A 17052-nucleotide genomic window follows, 5' to 3' on the forward strand; every position below is an offset into this window, starting at 1 on the left:
TTGATCTTAATCATCCAGCAGAAAAGTATAAAAACGAAGTATAAGAAGTAAAGCCATGCTGTTATGTTGAGCTGTAGGGGACTCTTGTCAAACAATTTTTAAATAAATGTAAACTGATATCGTTTGGTGGAAGGCACAAATCTAATTACATGGTTACAGTAAACCTAAGTATTCGGGAAGTGACTCTTTAGATAAAGAGCCAAATGTCTTAGGGCTTGAATGTGTGAGTAGAATAGAACTCACAATGGACTTGAAGTGGTATCCCAAAGACACAGGACGGGCCAGCACAGAGGAGTTTATGGAGCAGAGTACAGGTGTTGGCAGTAACTGGTTTCACTTTGATGGTTTTTTAGGCTGTGTCCTAATCCTGAAAACTGCTTCTAACACTACAGCATGAATGAACACATAATCCCTCGGGTGAAAAGTCCATTAAAGAAAGAGCTTATGAGAGGTATAAAAATAAAACTGGTCTAGTAACTATTTTCTTCACCTCTGAATAAATTTAATATGGAAATGTAGGATCTGGCAGTGAGGGAAGCATTCAGTCTTCCTCACCAGATTTTAGGAGGCATTTCATAGTTCACCATCATCCAAATTACCTTCATGTCCACTTTTCTTTAAAAAAAAAAAAAAAACAACAAAACACATTTTATTCTGAGAAGGACTTGGCCCTGGGCGGGCTGAGCCAGGCTTGGTGGTGCACTCCTGTAATCCCAGCACTGGGGAAGCTGAAAACAAGAGGATCATTATGAGTCCGAGCTGTGTAGTGAGATCCTGCACCAAATACATTTTTTATATTCATTTTAATGAGAGAAAGGATAAAACAACAATCAAGCATTTCAAAACAAGTTAGTTAGTTCTCAGACAGTTACAATAATTAATACATTCCATATTGCTATCTTCATAGTAGTTATTCAGAGGATAATATCTAGACATAATATCTTGTCTAAACAATATTAGTACAAAACTTTCTTCTCATTGAACTAAGATAAAGTAGTTATATATCTATTGTATCTTTTTAAAATTAATTTTATTGAGAAAGAAATAGCAATAAGACAGTTTCAAAGCAGGTTAGTAAGACAGTTCCAATAATTAATGCATTGCATATTGTTGTCTTTGTAGTAGTCATTCATAGTATAAGATACAGGTATAATATCTTGTCTAAACACTATTAATGCAATTCTCTCTTTTCATTGAACAAAGAGAAAGTAGGTGTATATCTATCCTAAGTATTTTGTATATACCAAATACATTTTTTTAAAGAAAATTCTCTGCTATGGTGACATAGACCTATAATCCCAGCACTCGGGAGGCTGAGGCAAGAGGATCGCCAGGAGTTAGAGTCCAACCTGGGCTACATATTGAGTTCAAGGCCAGCCTGAACTACACAGTGAGACCTTGTCTCAAAAGACAAAATAAGGACCAGGGAAATGGCTGAGTGTCACAGTGCCTGCTGGCAAGAACAAGGTCCTTAGTTTGATTCCCAGTAACAATAATAATAATAGCAATAATAATAAACAATACAAATAAAAAAGCATTTTAAATGCCATAGGCAACATTGTTGCCACTGATAGCAAATCTGAGTTACTGTACTAAATTACTTTCTGGTTAATTGAAAGATTACATCCTGGGAGATGCCTGTCTTACAATAAAAATATTAGCCTTGAAATTTAAAAAGAGCAAAAGAAAAAGATAAGCAACAATAAACTTTATGCCTACTGGCTACAAATAATGTAAAAGCTTTTTTATTCCATGGAATCAAGTAAAATATGAGTGATTACATAAATGTCAATATAAGTTATGTAAGATATACCCTTATGAAACATCAGGGTAACTTGATAGGTTTAGAAGATAGTTAAGGAGATTATGAAGTATTTATTGACATTCTATTTAGGACCAGAAGAGTAAAAAACACCATAACTTAAAATGCAGCTCATAATAATTATTAATTAAAACAGAGATATTAGAATGATCCTACCAAATTATAGAACCTAGAACTGGGTAAGATATGGGATTAAAGTTTGGCTAGACTCTGTGCTTGCTTTCATGCTCATGAGGCCTATGCACACACACGACAAAGTCCATATAAGTTATAGTAGTAGCTTGAGGCTGTAAAAAATATATCTCAGTGCATCAAGCTTCAGAGTCTCTTAACTAGTGCACTTCATGAAATCGATTACTCCAGTGAGGAGTTAATTAAGTTGTAGTAGTTGAGCCTTTAAAAATGTATAGGATTTTAAAAAGTGTTTTAGTAGAACATTCTCAGTATGCTGAATCACAGAGCAATGGAGATCTGTGTCAGGGTACAAAACAATCTGAACACAAGTTCTGGGTCAGTTGGACAGAGGGAGGCAGAGCATACTGGGCTCGGAAAACCAAGCAGAGGAGTCTGGCCTTGGACAGCAGGTGAAAATGAGCAGCTGCAAATATTGAAAGGGAGTGTGATAAGATAAAACTGTAAGATAGAGATTAACCCTGTAGCTGTATGCAACCCCGTTGGGGAAGGAAAATGCTGAACTACGGCAGGCTGTCAACAGTGTAAAATAATAAAACCTGTAATTCGATCTGGCAGTGAAAGGAAGTATTATAATACACTGGAATTGCTTAACGTCATTTTAACACTAGTTTGACATCTAAGACTATTATAACAATCCTATCTATAATGCTGAGTAACATAATGTCTGTCACATGAAATTGTATGTCAAGGATTATTTATATAATCTTCAACATAACCCTATGAGATTGCCTGCTTTGAATTTACAGATCAGAAAACTGAGTTTAAAAAATGTAACACAACATTTCAGCTCAGAATAGGGTAGGCTTTCTGTGGCCACAAATTCCTCATCTACAGCATCAACCAACCATGGTGATGTTGGTTCTGCCATAAACTATGAAGTTAGGCCAAGTTAGACCAGTGATGGGCCTGTACTGAATGTGTACAGATGTTTTTCTTCTTATCATTATTCTCTAAACAATATATCGTAAGAGCTCTTTGCATAGAATTTACATTGTGGTAGGCATTATAAGTAACCCATAGATGATTTAAATTATATGTGAGAATGTGTGTAGGTTATATGAAAAATTTTTCTCAATTTATATAAGTGTTTAACATCTGTCAACTTAGGTTATCTATAACATGGTCTTGGAAGCAATTCCTTGGGAATACTGACAGATAACAGTCAATCATGATATACAATATAGCAGACTGCTGGTTTGGTTCAGTTTGGTTACATGTATCTCCTATTTGGTTGACTACTTCAAAAGGACAATCAGTTCAGTTCACTGTCCTATGATAAGCAGACTAATGGGAAAAATGTTATATGGTAGACTGAGTATGAAATCTTTAGGTGGATGAATGGATGGATGTGGCTGGCTGGGTGCTCCAGAGCTATACTGCTAGTAAGGAGGAAGTAGAATTGAAATCTAATTTTTTTAAAATTTCAAAACTATAAGTTAACTACCATTACTCTTATTTCTTCTCCAAAAAAATTGAATATTAGACATAAAAAAGGAGAGGTAGACCAGGTGTGGTGGTGCATGCATGTACACCTGTAATCCATATATGTATATATGGATCCAAATATATGACCATAATAACATCTCCATTGATAGCAGCACTTTCTAAGGATGTATTTTTCATATGGATGAATCACTGTCTTGAGGCCAGTCCTGCTGGTCCCCACCAAGGCCAGGATACCTCTAATAGTCTATACTTAGCTGGAGCCCCAGTGGCAGGATGCTGGGCGGAAGGACTGAAATGAAAGTTGTGTGACACAGATCTGTTTAAACCCAGAGAAGCAAACATTCTATAAGCCGTGACATCCATACATCACACTGATAATCTCAGATTCTTGTGGTTTGATTTTCTGTTCATTTTCCTAAAGAGTACTCTCTGAATTTAACATGAAAAAATATAACACTTATGGCATAACACTAAACCCCAAAATATGCAATCAATATGATTAACTGAAAGCTCAAAATTTGCACTGCACATGTATTTCTCAGGAAAGCAGGGGGTGAGCCCCTGCATTTTGTTGCATACATACGTCATACTCCCAACTTGGATGGTGGGATGCATGGATTAGGGAGCATACTGAAAAATCTTTGCTTGAACTCAGTATGTCTTATCACTTACTCAGACAAGATTACCCTTTTAAGAAATCTCTATTACTTCCAATCATCTTAGTTTGGCATAAATTCACAATTTGTAATAGTTCGATTGCCAATGTTTAATTCTACTAAGATACAAAAGCAATACATATTTAATACAAATATTTTAAATTTGATTTTTGTTACCATGCTAGCAATTAGTAATGCAAAAATCTCTTTTAATATTATGCAGCAACAGAAAACCACAATCCCCAGCCAGCTACATGACCCAAATATAAACAGGCAATGCTCTACAGTGCACTGCCTTAAGCAAGCTAAGCAAGACACTGAACACTTTATTACGTAATAGGCTATAAGCATTCTAAGCAGTTGATGTCAAGCTAGGCTAACCTATAATGTCAGGTATGTTAAATGCAGTTTTGACTTATAGTATTTTCAACTTATTACAGGTTTATGAGGACTCAACCTTATGAATTAAAGAACATATCTATTTAAAATAGTTTAATTATTTCCACTTTAATACTTTTGAGACTTTAGTTTTGTGGCTTTTTAATGGAATGCAGTCTAAGATGGAGGTCTGTGGCTCCCCACAAGAAAGACATTGTCCTTGCCTCAAATTCAGTTTAAATGTAAGCATTTGGGGCCAGGGTGATGGCTAAGTGGAATAAACACTTGCCTGGCAAGTGAGGGGCCTGAGTTCAATCCTCAGTTCCACCAAAAAAAATAGTAAGCATTTAAAAAATTAGTTGTTTCTATTTTTATGCCCATCTGGATCCTCAAAGGGAATTATTTCTTCTGCAAAAAGTTGGAATCTTCCGATCTATGATGAGATTTGTGAAGTTCCACATAGGGGTTAGTTCTATGTAGCTAAAATGCAAGAGGGGTGTTGGAATTTAAGATATTTGCATTTGATTTGGTGAGGAAAACAAATCCCACATGAATTAGAAATGTAAGAGTGGTGATTTCATTATAGGTACATTTTGTAGGCGATATCTATGTGTATGCATAAGTATCTGCAGTGGTATAGAATAACCGGTGTTGATTAGCAGAAAACTAGAGTATATCTGGCTTTAAAGAACACAGAAAAAAAGAAAAAAAAAACAGAAAAGAAAAAAAAAGAATATGATAGAAGGCAGTGTAGGTGAAAATAAGGAGGCTACTTAAAAATACTTTGTTGGTGTGGATTTATTACATTATTTATTTTTTGTTTTTTATTTTGAATCAATGTAGATTTTTAAAAATTCATCACATAATTTCTTTTATATCAATACATGCTTGCAGTATTGAATGATTACATTATTGTGGGATGGACTGTCTTTGGTGCAATATCAACAAAGAGTAGCTGATTGCTTTACTTAATTAGGAATTGTAAAAGACCTCTTTGTACCCTGCCAGGAATGGGGGCTCCTCTCATGCAGAGGCTCCTACAGAACAGCTCCACTTCCCTACAGCCTTCTGCCCTCTGTGTAGAAAAAATGAGCACATGTTTGTAATGCTTACTCTTCCATAACAAAGAAAAACGCTTATTCAGTTTTCAGAAAGCTCTTCATGAGCATGCACAGAGTGGAGAGTACCCAGAGGCCACAACATGTATTCACTTTTGTGGATCTTGAGTTTGCTTGGAACTCTCGTAGCACAAGAGTCATCAAAGGAGAAGAGAACGCGATTAAGCCCAAGGGATTCAGGGACTCCATGAAAACTCAGTTCATCCATGGTTATTGCCTTAGAGCAAATTTTTCTTCTCCTCTCTTTTGGCATCTATTAAGTGAAGAATTCATTGGCCCTATGAGATTATTGAGAATCAAATGAAGTAACTTATGTAAAGTTGTTAGAGCATTATTTGAATTATGGTAATCACTGTAAAGGTAGTATACATTTTATATTCTAAGAATTAAGGCATGTGTCAGGTGTGAGGAGCTCATCCTTCTAAAGATTACCCAGCAGGGTCCAAACTGCTGCCACAGCTGACTCTGTAGAATGTGCCAGACTTTGAGCTAATGGAGACATAGTATATGTTTGAGACTAGCTATAGCCTGTTCAAAAGGGTTATCACCATAGCCTTTGCTCTGCCATTACATTGAGTGCACTGAATTGAATTCCCTGACTTGCAGGCAGATGTTGACAAAGCAGTGAAGGCCGCCAGACAGGCCTTTGCCATCGGCTCTCCATGGCGTACTATGGATGCTTCCGAGAGGGGCCGCCTCCTGTACAAGCTGGCTGACCTATTTGAAAGAGATCGTCTGCTGCTGGCTGTGAGTATAACTGAGCTGGATGCGTAGGGAGAGCTTGCCAAAGCATTCACTGTGTGAACTGGCAACAACATTGATTTCTGTGAGCACAAATGCACTCTATGGAAAAAGGAAAACTGAATCTCTTTCTGAAAAGACTTCTCAAACAGCTACCCACTTTCTGGTTCTGGATGATGTTAACTTATGCTCCCATTACAGATTCTACAGGACAAACTTTGGCAATTCCTCAGTTAAGCCAAATTAAATATATATCTTTCCTTTGCTCTAGAACTGTAACAAGTCTTTAACAAGGTTAAAGGCGGTGTGAATCTTGTAGAATATTGTAGTTATTTTCTTAAAATTATGTGCTCCTAAAATCTTACTGAAAAATCTTATTTACTTTGTTGAAGGTATCCAAAATATTTCTCTATGATCAATCTTATTTCTCCTTAGTTTAGCTCACCAAAATATTTAATATGTCTGTTCATGGAGGCTGTGTAATATTCTTATCTGAAGACATAGAAAATTATGACCTCAAACACTGGCTAGCCAGGGGACACTCGGAATGAGACAAGCTGAACCTTGGAAGTGGCCTATATGCTCTGCCCATCACCAGATGAACGAATAAAGAAAATGTAGTATTTACATGAAGTAGAATATGACTTTTTCTCAAAGATAAGCTCAAGTTATCTGTAGGAAAGTGGACACACCTTGATTGAGACCATAATGTTAGGTCAAATAAATAAGACACACAAATATCATGTGGTTTCTTTTATGAGAAAAACTAATAAATAAAGAGCAAAATAAAAACTAGATCAGAGCTGGTAGGGAGATATTTTTCAACTGAGACAGGGCTTAACAGATAAGAGTGGACATGAAAAAAAAAAAAAGAATGAAGATGGGTTATGTACATGTACCAACTTCATGCAAGGAATAAAAAATTATGTACTGAAAATGTGTACCAAAAAAGAGAAACAGCAGTCAGGATTACTGACTGGAATCTCCTATCTCTTCTAGTTAAGATCCCACTATGCGACTATATGAGTTATTGTTTTAACTGTTTTCCCATCCCTTTTAAAGAGACGTTAGAGGGCCAGCCAAATAGCTCAGTGGATTAAAGGCCTGCACGCGGTGGGCGAGGTGACGGGGACGGTGTCCGCCCTGCCCCCGGGGCACATTGAGACTGGGTTTGGTGGCACCTAGCTGTTATCCCAGCTCTTGGGAGGCTGTAAACAGGCAAATCACTATGAGTCCTGTCTAGTAGTGAGACCTGGAACACCTTGTAGACCTTTTCTAAGAGAGAGAGAGAGAGAGAGAGAGAGAGAGAGAGAGAGAGAGAGAGAGAGATTAGACAAAATTTCTTCTGTCTCCAGTTATCTAGCACAAAATTGTTCAGAATTGAGGCTATGTACATTTCTAATCTAAAATGTTATAGAATTTTAAATTTGGGATTAATCTATCTTTCAGACAATGGAGTCAATGAACGCTGGAAAATTATTTTCTGATGCGTATCTGTTGGATTTAGGCGGCTGCATAAAGACGTTACGCTACTGCGCAGGCTGGGCGGACAAGATCCAGGGCCGCACCATACCTGTGGGTGAGGAGCACGGGGAGAGGGCCGCACCATACCTGTGGGTGAGGAGCACGGGGAGACCTCCAGGTGGGGAGGACCGAGGCGACTGCTACAGAGCTGAGTGACTTCAGGCGCCCACTCTTGAAGACGCCAGCCAAACGGAGCCCAATTATTTTTATTGTCATTAAGCCAGCACCGCTCTAAACTAGGAAATTCTGTGATAATCCAAGGAATGGCCTTTAAGTTGTCCCAACATAATCACACAGAAGATAACACCATGAATATTTTAGAAACTGATAAAGTAGGAACATGCTAATGGTGACAATGAGTGATTTGAGACGAGTAATTAAGAGGCCCAATTTTTCGTAGCTGGCCTCAGACATTAATTACTTGGATTTCGTCGCCATAGTGACATTTATACCCTTCCATAATGTAATTGTTTAAGCCTCTTTGCCTGCTCCCCTTTGGGGCAGCTATAGTGATCTGAGCCTGTTCAACCTCAGTTGAGATAGACCAGAATAATTAAACAAACTCATTCATACTGATTTGTTTCAAATAGCTTCAAAACAACATGAGGCTATGTTTATAGCCTGAGGTAAGAATTTGTATATACAAATGTGCGTGTATATATTTAGGCTATATACATAAAAATCATAGAAACATCAAAAATTTCAAGTGAAAAAGCATCCATTTGAGAAATAGTGTGGGTGGAATATAACTCATGAAAGCATATTACGCTGAATAGTAAGACACACTGACAAAACTGGCCCTGATGTGTCTCTCTGATCTAATTGGACATTCAGTACATTACAAATGGTAGTCAGGAAGCTAAAAAATGGGAAAATTAAACCATAATGATGCTGAAAAATGTGCTCATCTTAATGACTGTCTTACTTCACCCTCAGACCACACAGGAAAAGCCATTTCAAGTATGTGTGTATTGGGACCAAGGAGATGGCTCAGTAGAATAAGCGCAAGGGCCTGAGTTCAATGCCCAGTTTCACAAAAGAAAAAAAAAAGCATGTGTGAATCTTCAGAAAGCCAGGCCTTGCTGTGGAGAGTGACACAGAACTGAACACAAAGTGCAATGATGCTCTCAGAAAGTCCACATCAAACGCAACACGTTAGTCAACTCTAGACAGAAAAATGTCATGTATTTTGGTAATCACTCCTTCCATACAAAACAGCTTGCATTTTGCTTAGCAGGCAAAGGTAAACATTTCAAAGTAAATCAGTAGAAAGACTTATTTCTAGGAAATCTTTTTAAATTCATTATTTCAAAATGGTTTTAATGATTTAGTAATTAAAAGGGATATTAATGCTGAAAATGCACTTGAAAATCATTCTTCTTTAGCTAGATACAAACTTTCTTCATTACACTTTTTCTATGAATCTTTGAGCATTGCAGTAATATAGAAAGCATCCCTCCCTAATGATGAAAACCAGAATTATCCATCAAATATTTTCTAATCCTGCATTTTTACTTGTTTTTAACTCAGCTTTACTGTTCCAAATTGCTATTTGAGGGCTCATATTTTTGTTTTGTAAAATATTGGAGATTAGCTTTGTTCTTCCTTGTTAATTATACTATATTCACCTCATCTTCCTCTCTCACCAGCTGTAAGGCTCCATTCTGAAGTATAGAATATCCCTGTAGGGTTGAGAGTTCGCTTTGTTTTCCAGATGGAGACTTCTTCACATACACAAGACATGAACCTATCGGAGTGTGTGGCCAAATCATTCCTGTAAGTTGCTCTCCTATATAATTAGCAAAAAATAAATGAATAAATAAATTAATTCTATTTCATTTGGTGACAAAAATTTCTTCTATAAATGGACACTCATATATTGGTTAAATATTGTTTAAGTTATTTTTCTCTCATTGCCTGGACAAAATACCTAATACCCAAAATTAAAGAAGGAAAAGGTTTATTTAGTTCCCAGTTTGCTAAAGTTTCAGACCATATTCAGCTGGCTCCAAGGCAGAGTGGCACATGGCAGAGGGAAGAAGTTCATGGTGGCTAAACACGGTAAAGCAGCAAGAAGTCAAAAGGGAGGAGCAGTGGCTCCTGCAGCAAGTGTCTCTCTCTTTCTTAGACTGTATTCAGGCTATTGGCCCTTGGGTGGGTGTAGCACTCACACCCATAATCCAAGCATTGGATCATGAATTAGCCACAAACTAGAAGCCTGCCCCAATGACTGCATGAGGCTTTAGGGGGACAACTAGACACAAAACGTAACAAATGTGATGTGAACTTCATCATGTAGGACTTGTTTAACCTGCTCTTTCTGTTCCTAAATTTCTGGGATATGAGTTGGGCAGTACAGAAGACTATCTGTATCCTAACACAACTCTTGGGCATGTTTCAATATTTTTGCATCCAAAAATCCTAAACTTCTACTCTTAGGATTGTTTTCAAAAATGTGTATTATGCACTTCTATTAAGAACTGTGTTTTATAAGTTTATGACAGAGAGATGACTGTGGGCTCTTCTGATGTGGGATAATCCTTCAGAGGAATGTGCCTCCTGCTCTGCACCACTCTGTCTCCCCTGAGACTTCTCATGACAGACAGATAGCAACAAGTGCCAAAGTCCTTAAAGGTACTTGTTAATTGGAGTGGGTAAACAGTACTGGAGACATTTGGGGCACTTATGGAATACACTGCAACTTTAGATAATAGATTCTAGTACTCCAAATTCTATGAGAGGTACAGCATTTTAAGGGAAATTATGAATATTTTCTTTTACACTTAACAAAGAATATTATCTCAGTCAACTAAAGGGATTCAAAGTGTTCTGAAGTTCTTAAAAGAAGAAAGTACAACAACTTGCCTTTAGTTTCAATGAGTTTGAAGGGTGAACATATAAACATTTTTAATGAAATTGATCACTTGTTAATTAAACTATAGCCTTAAATACCAATGATAGCTAATATGTTTAAACATTTACCCCACATAATTAAATCTCAAGCCAACCTTCTGAGGCAGAGAAGATATCATTAGCACTTTCCGGATGTTGAATTCACACATAGAAAACAAGCAACGCATCTGATTTCACATGACTGGTCCGTGGTTGAGCTGAGATACAAGCCCAAACACGGCCACTTGGACCCTAGACATGTTTTTCTTTAACAAAATTTATTGTCCTTGTAGGAAGATCACAGCTTAGCATGTCAAAGCCCAAGACTGGAGTCCCAGCACCACACAAAAAGAAAGTTTTTCCTATAATGTTGCTAAGTAATGTTGAGTATATATAGTGAATGACTTACAGAAAGAAGAGATGATCATACTTTTAAAACCTAGATAGTTTAATTAACAGCTAATATATTTGATTGTATGAAAAACCAGGCAGCAATTTTTTTCTAGGTAGAAGAAGAATTTAAAGTAACAGCAGTTGATTAAATTTGGGAGCCCACTCTTCTTGTCCCTTCTTCTATCTGCTCTCCTCTGAGTGTTATTACTTCTTGCCATGACCTTAAAAAGGATATACTGGACACCTATCAAAACTGCTGCAGCCTTTATTTAACAACTAGAGGGAAGGGAGGAGCTGCAGATGTCGAAGTTACATTCATGTCTGTATATCTGAGTAAAGCAAAGACGGAACTGTAGAATATTTCCTTCCAGTGGAATTTCCCGTTGCTTATGCTGGCGTGGAAAATAGGACCTGCCCTCAGCTGTGGAAACACAGTGATCGTTAAACCCGCAGAGCAAACTCCGCTCACGGCTCTTCATGTGGCATCCTTAATTAAAGAGGTAAGCTTCCTGGTCAGGGGTGCAGGAGAATCCCAGGGCCCTAGGCTGGATGGGAAGCCCTCATGAGGGCTGCTGTCAGCTACCTTCTGCTCAAAGGTGCTGTCCAGCGGTGAGGTTGCCATGAGCAGGGCTGGTGGCTGGGATCTGTGGAAGTTGGTGGTCTTGAGTCTCCCTCCAAGTGCAGACCGGAAGCCACTCAGAGGCCTGCAGTCAGTCATTTGGCGACTGAGTATTTTCTTGCCTTTGTCCCACTCTCATGAACACACATTCATGATGAAATTAATATAGCATCCCTTCAATGCTGTAATATTAAGTTGGTTTCCAACTACCTGTGATTGCCTTCATTGAAGTTATTTTCATACAGGCTAAGACATGAAATACTAATTATGAGAAATAAAGAATACAGCTGCATAAGTGTATTTTTCTTTTCTTAGTAATTTTACTGAGAAATAAATAGCAATGAGACAGTTTCAGAACAGGTTAATAGGATAGTTACAATAATTAATACATTGCAGATGGTTGTCTTTGTAGAGTTATTCATAGTACAAGATGCAAATATGATGTCCTGTCCAAACACTATTATTACAAATCTTTCTTCTCATCGAAGTAAGAGTTAGTAGCTGTGTATCTCTCCTAACCATGCATTTAATTGGTAGTGCATTCTTCTTTGCAGAGTCACTCACAAGGCTACCCTGAAGAAGCAGCCTCCATCCCAAGTCCGCCTTTCTTGCATCAGTCTGAGGTCTCTTATGACAGTTTTGCTTTTCATCCTTCCAGGCAGGTTTTCCCCCTGGAGTGGTGAACATTGTCCCTGGCTATGGGCCCACTGCAGGGGCAGCCATCTCCTCCCACATGGATATTGACAAGGTGGCCTTCACAGGATCGACAGAGGTAATGCTACTCACTCAAGCGGACCGTTAATAATGGATACCTCTCTAATTACTCTGAGGATGTTTACATAACTATTTTAAAGCCAACACTTCCTTAAAACAGAAGCTCACTTTAATGATTTGTCCCTTATTCTGGTTTCCAATTTGTTTATACAGCATAAGCTATTATAGTTTACATGAAATGAAATATTAATTACAAACCTGAAAGGACAGAGCTGTTCTGAGTGTGCTCATTGCTTGCCTTGTAAGGAAGAGAGCAGCTTGGTCTGTGTCCCATGATTGGTAAAGTTTATGATAGAAAATATAAATTAGGCCACAGTGACTTGTGTAAATGAATGCTATTATATCCTGTAGACCAGAACAATTAAGAAGCGGTGCTTCTCCCTGAGCTGCTTATTTGAGGCTGTGCTCCCTGCACCTTCTGGAGAGGAGCCAGAAGCTCAGTTTCCTTGAGATCATTCTTTTTCTGCTTTCTAGCTCCAGACTGGCTATGCAAAAGATCACACACACACACACACACACACACACACACACACACACAAAACAAAAGCCAGCCTATAAGTCTATGGGCACTGAAAGAAGGGAAAGGGGCCACGCAGCTTGGAAGGTAGGCTTTGGGATAGTTGGGATAGTGAGTGATTCAAGCAAAAGATAGTTCTTCAGTCATTGTATTGTTTAATGTATAATGACACATTAAAGTGTCATTAAAAATAATACAATTATTACAACAAGCCATGTATTGGAAGTAGAAGAAACAAAAACAGCTAATCACATGACTCTTTTTGGAAGTGACACACAAAGAAGAAAAAAGTAAATGAAAATAAGGTCATTGTCTGAGATGAGAAAAAGCATTCAGGAAGAAGTGTTGGCTTTAAAATAATAGGGCTCTTAGTCATTCACCATAAAAATTTAAGCATGCCTCTCCTTGGTACATGACCTAAAAGATAAAGACAGAGCATGACTCTGTCTTAGAAGGTTGCCAACGTAAGTAAGGAACCAAGAGTGTGCTAGGTGGGGATATATGTACAAACTGCTACAAAGGGATTCCTAAGAGGTATATGGCTCTCAAGAATGCTACTAAAATTTCCTCTACGTTTTGCCACTACACTCAGTCTCAATTGTCATCTCAGGGTGCCCCAGGGGTGGGGCTGGCACAGCAGGCCTGGGGATTGAACCCTCGGCCCCTGTTCCTGCTTGCAGGTGCTTTAATCTGTGGAGCTACTTGGCCAGCCTTTCCTCTACATTTTGAAGAATGATTTACATGTTACACACCTTGAAGACTGATTTTTTTAAAAAGAACATTCTATAAGGCTCTTCAACTTGCAGTCTGTAAGACCTTTTAAAAATATCTTAAAGGGAGTTAAATTCCCCCTTCCAAAAAAAAAAAAAAGAAAGAAAGAAAAAGAAAAATCATAAAGAAGATTTGCTACTCATGTATATCATTATATTATATACTTTTTATGTGGCCTATGACAATTTCGCTTCCTTTGGTGTGACCCAGGAAAGCCAAAAAAATGAACAACTACATATCTAGACAATGAATTGAAGGTAATTTGATTATTTTATAATCTTAATAAGGATTTTTCTAAAACCTCTATTTATACATAAAATTGAATTGTTAAATCTTAGTGTTGTTGACTTATTAAAACTAGGTAAAGAGGGTCAGTGAGATAGCTCAGTGGACTAAACACCTGCTTAGGCAAGCACAGAGACCAGGGTTTGATCCCTGGTACTGCATGCCATGCATTTTGGGTAACTTTACCGACAGGAATGAAACCTTGACCTTAGGAGGCTGGGAAACTTTCAAATTCTGAAATTGAGCTTCAAAGGGGCAAGAAAAGTATCTTAACCACCCTAAATGAAAATTCAGTTTTGAAAATTGTCATATGAAATACATTTTAAAAGGAAAATGAACTGTAAGAGAAATTTCAGACAGAATTTCCCTCATACAGGTCTTCATTTAGTTAATCTGTGTTAATGTACCTTTAAGGAATGGATTCAGTCTCAAGAAGACTTATTCTGTTCAGTAATGCCCAGTGTTTGTTACCTCAATAAGTATGTGAAATATAAATGCATTAGTAGAAGTAGGATCTTTTTCTGACAAATGTAGTAGGAAAAGAAATCCAAATACTAAAAAAAGCAAAATAAAATTATTGTATAAAAGACAAAGGCAGAGATCATTTTACTGCATTAAAGTATCATAAAAATAATAAAATTATTACAACAAGCCATGTTTTGGAAGTCGAAGAGAGAAAAACAGCTAAAGACAAAAATCTTTTTGGAAGTGATACACAAAGAAGAAAGCAAATGAAAATAATGTCATTGTCTGAAAAGAGAAAATACTTTCAGGAAGAAACCGGGACCACCATGGGAGTCCACTAAACTGAAGAAATAGCACAGAACAGATACAATTGCTATTTTCTAAGTCCACTGTCCCTAGGTGTGTGTGGTGAAGGGACAGGGGGTGGGGGGAGACAGAGAAAGAGAGACACAGACAGAAACAGAGACAGAGAGAGACAGAGAGGGAGACAGCGACAGAGACAAAGACAGAGACAGAGACATACAGAGAAAGGGGGAAGCAGAGCCCACTGTGATAAACACTACAGTGGAGAGATATGCAGTAATAGAACCTTGTAATTATCAGCATGAACATGACAATCTAACTTATAAATGGATGCAAATTTATACTTACACAACTAACACAGTCTCTAGCTATAAAATAATATCGTCTTCATGAGTCTTATTGGAAGACCAAGAGTAAAAATCATTCATCTGCACACACAGTTATAAGGGAAGAAATCAAGAAAGAGCTAACATCTGAGTTGGACCCCAAATAAGGGCAGGACTTGAATGCAAGCCAGGTTAGTAGGGGTATAAAATGAGAAAAAGAAACAACACTCAGAGGTAAGGTATATGGCAGATTGCTGGACAGAGTTCTGCAGTGCAGGACAGGAAAATGGAAAATTCAGGGAGGAATTCTGGGTTGGGTCACAATGTGCTTGATCAATCCGTAGAGGGCAGTTACGATGAAAATGAAAATACCCTCCTCTCTAGCCATGCACATCGAGACTGCTTGTGTTCTAGCTCTGTGCTGTTCCCCATGAATACTTTTCTATTTCATCTCTGTATCTTCATAGATCTTGGGCAGAGCAACCTGTTAAGTCTCCAGGTGCTCATGCAAAGAAAAAAAGGCCAATTAGTGTTTCCTCTGGTTGAACTCTATTGATGCCACTAACATCCGATAAACGTAGAATGTAAAACCTGCCTCATGAGCACATAGTAAGGCTTCCCCTTGGCAACACTGCATTTCAGGTTGGCAAAATAATCAAAGCAGCTGCTGGGAACAGCAACCTGAAGAGAGTCACCCTGGAACTGGGAGGAAAGAGCCCCTGCATCGTGTTTGCCGACGCCGATCGTGAGTACAGCCGCCTCTGCGGAGCCTGCGCCCGCATCCCTTCTGCCTCTCCTAAGGCATACACGTGTTTGTTTCAAAACAAAAGGATCTCATCTGAGTCCAGAATTACCCTCAAAAAATTTTCAATTGTCCTAAAATTAGAACACATAGAAAAGTTAATCATACACACACTTTCTTCTTGGTTTGGAATAGATTGCTATTTCTTCAAATGACCTCTGAATAATTGTAAATGATTTGCACTTATGGGTCAGGCAGGATGTATTTTTTATTTTTAAAATTTATTTGTTTGTTTGTTTGATACAAGGTATCGCTGCACTATTCTGACTGGTAGTGATCCTCCTGTCTCAGCCTCCCCAGCACTGGGATTACAGACATACGCCACCACACCCGGTTTCAGGGCCAGCATGGTGCACCTGGGGTACCGAGGCTATGGAAACTGAACTCAGGTCCTTGCCCTTGCCAGGCATGCGCTTAGATCACTGAGCTATCTCCTAGCTCGGATGTATTTTTTAATAATTTTATATGCTCAGTAATTGGCACTGTGCTGAACATAAAGAGATACCTCCTGTCTGCTGGACCAAGACCAACTGAGGAGACAACAGTTTGTTGGCATTCGGCATCTCCTTTTACTCTGGGCCATACATTCATTAATTGAAATTGAAGAGGATCAAATCTGGTTAAATTGTCTCTTCTTTTCCCCATCATGATGATTGAGTCTATATACATTAAGTTTGCAATTATGATGTGACATCGTTATATGTTATTCTAGATTCATTCAGATTATATTGCCAAGTAGGACTCTGAATTATTTCCTAATTAAGAGTTAATTAGAAGAAACAGATTGACCATTCCTCCAAATCTTTCTTATACTCTTGCATCATTGGTATAAACACATATTGTATGCTATCGGCCTTTTGTGTTTTCTGGTCTTAGTAGAAGTTTTTTTTAAATGTACTACCTCCTGAAACATTCCACAAATGTAACAACATTCTCAAATTTACAAGCCTGTCAATAATTACAATAAGGGCCAGCGGTATAGCTTAGCGGACTAAGCACTTGCTTAGGTAAGTGCAGGGGCCAGG

General features: G+C 38.0%; 1 protein-coding gene across 1 annotated transcript in view; it reads left to right on the forward strand.

Annotated features, from left to right (window-relative positions):
- The window catches only part of Aldh1a1 (aldehyde dehydrogenase 1 family member A1), a 55953-nt gene that overhangs the window by 19302 nt on the left and 19599 nt on the right, over nt 1–17052 (forward strand). Inside the window, exons 3-8 of the mRNA XM_004638124.2 lie at nt 6222–6362; nt 7806–7935; nt 9595–9656; nt 11537–11665; nt 12443–12556; nt 15868–15970. Of these exons, the coding sequence (XP_004638181.1) occupies nt 6222–6362; nt 7806–7935; nt 9595–9656; nt 11537–11665; nt 12443–12556; nt 15868–15970 (679 nt within the window). The remainder of the gene's footprint in view (nt 1–6221; nt 6363–7805; nt 7936–9594; nt 9657–11536; nt 11666–12442; nt 12557–15867; nt 15971–17052) is intronic.

This window comes from Octodon degus, unplaced genomic scaffold, assembly GCF_000260255.1.
Source record: "Octodon degus isolate 3935 unplaced genomic scaffold, OctDeg1.0 scaffold00095, whole genome shotgun sequence".
Lineage (NCBI taxonomy): Eukaryota > Metazoa > Chordata > Mammalia > Rodentia > Octodontidae > Octodon > Octodon degus.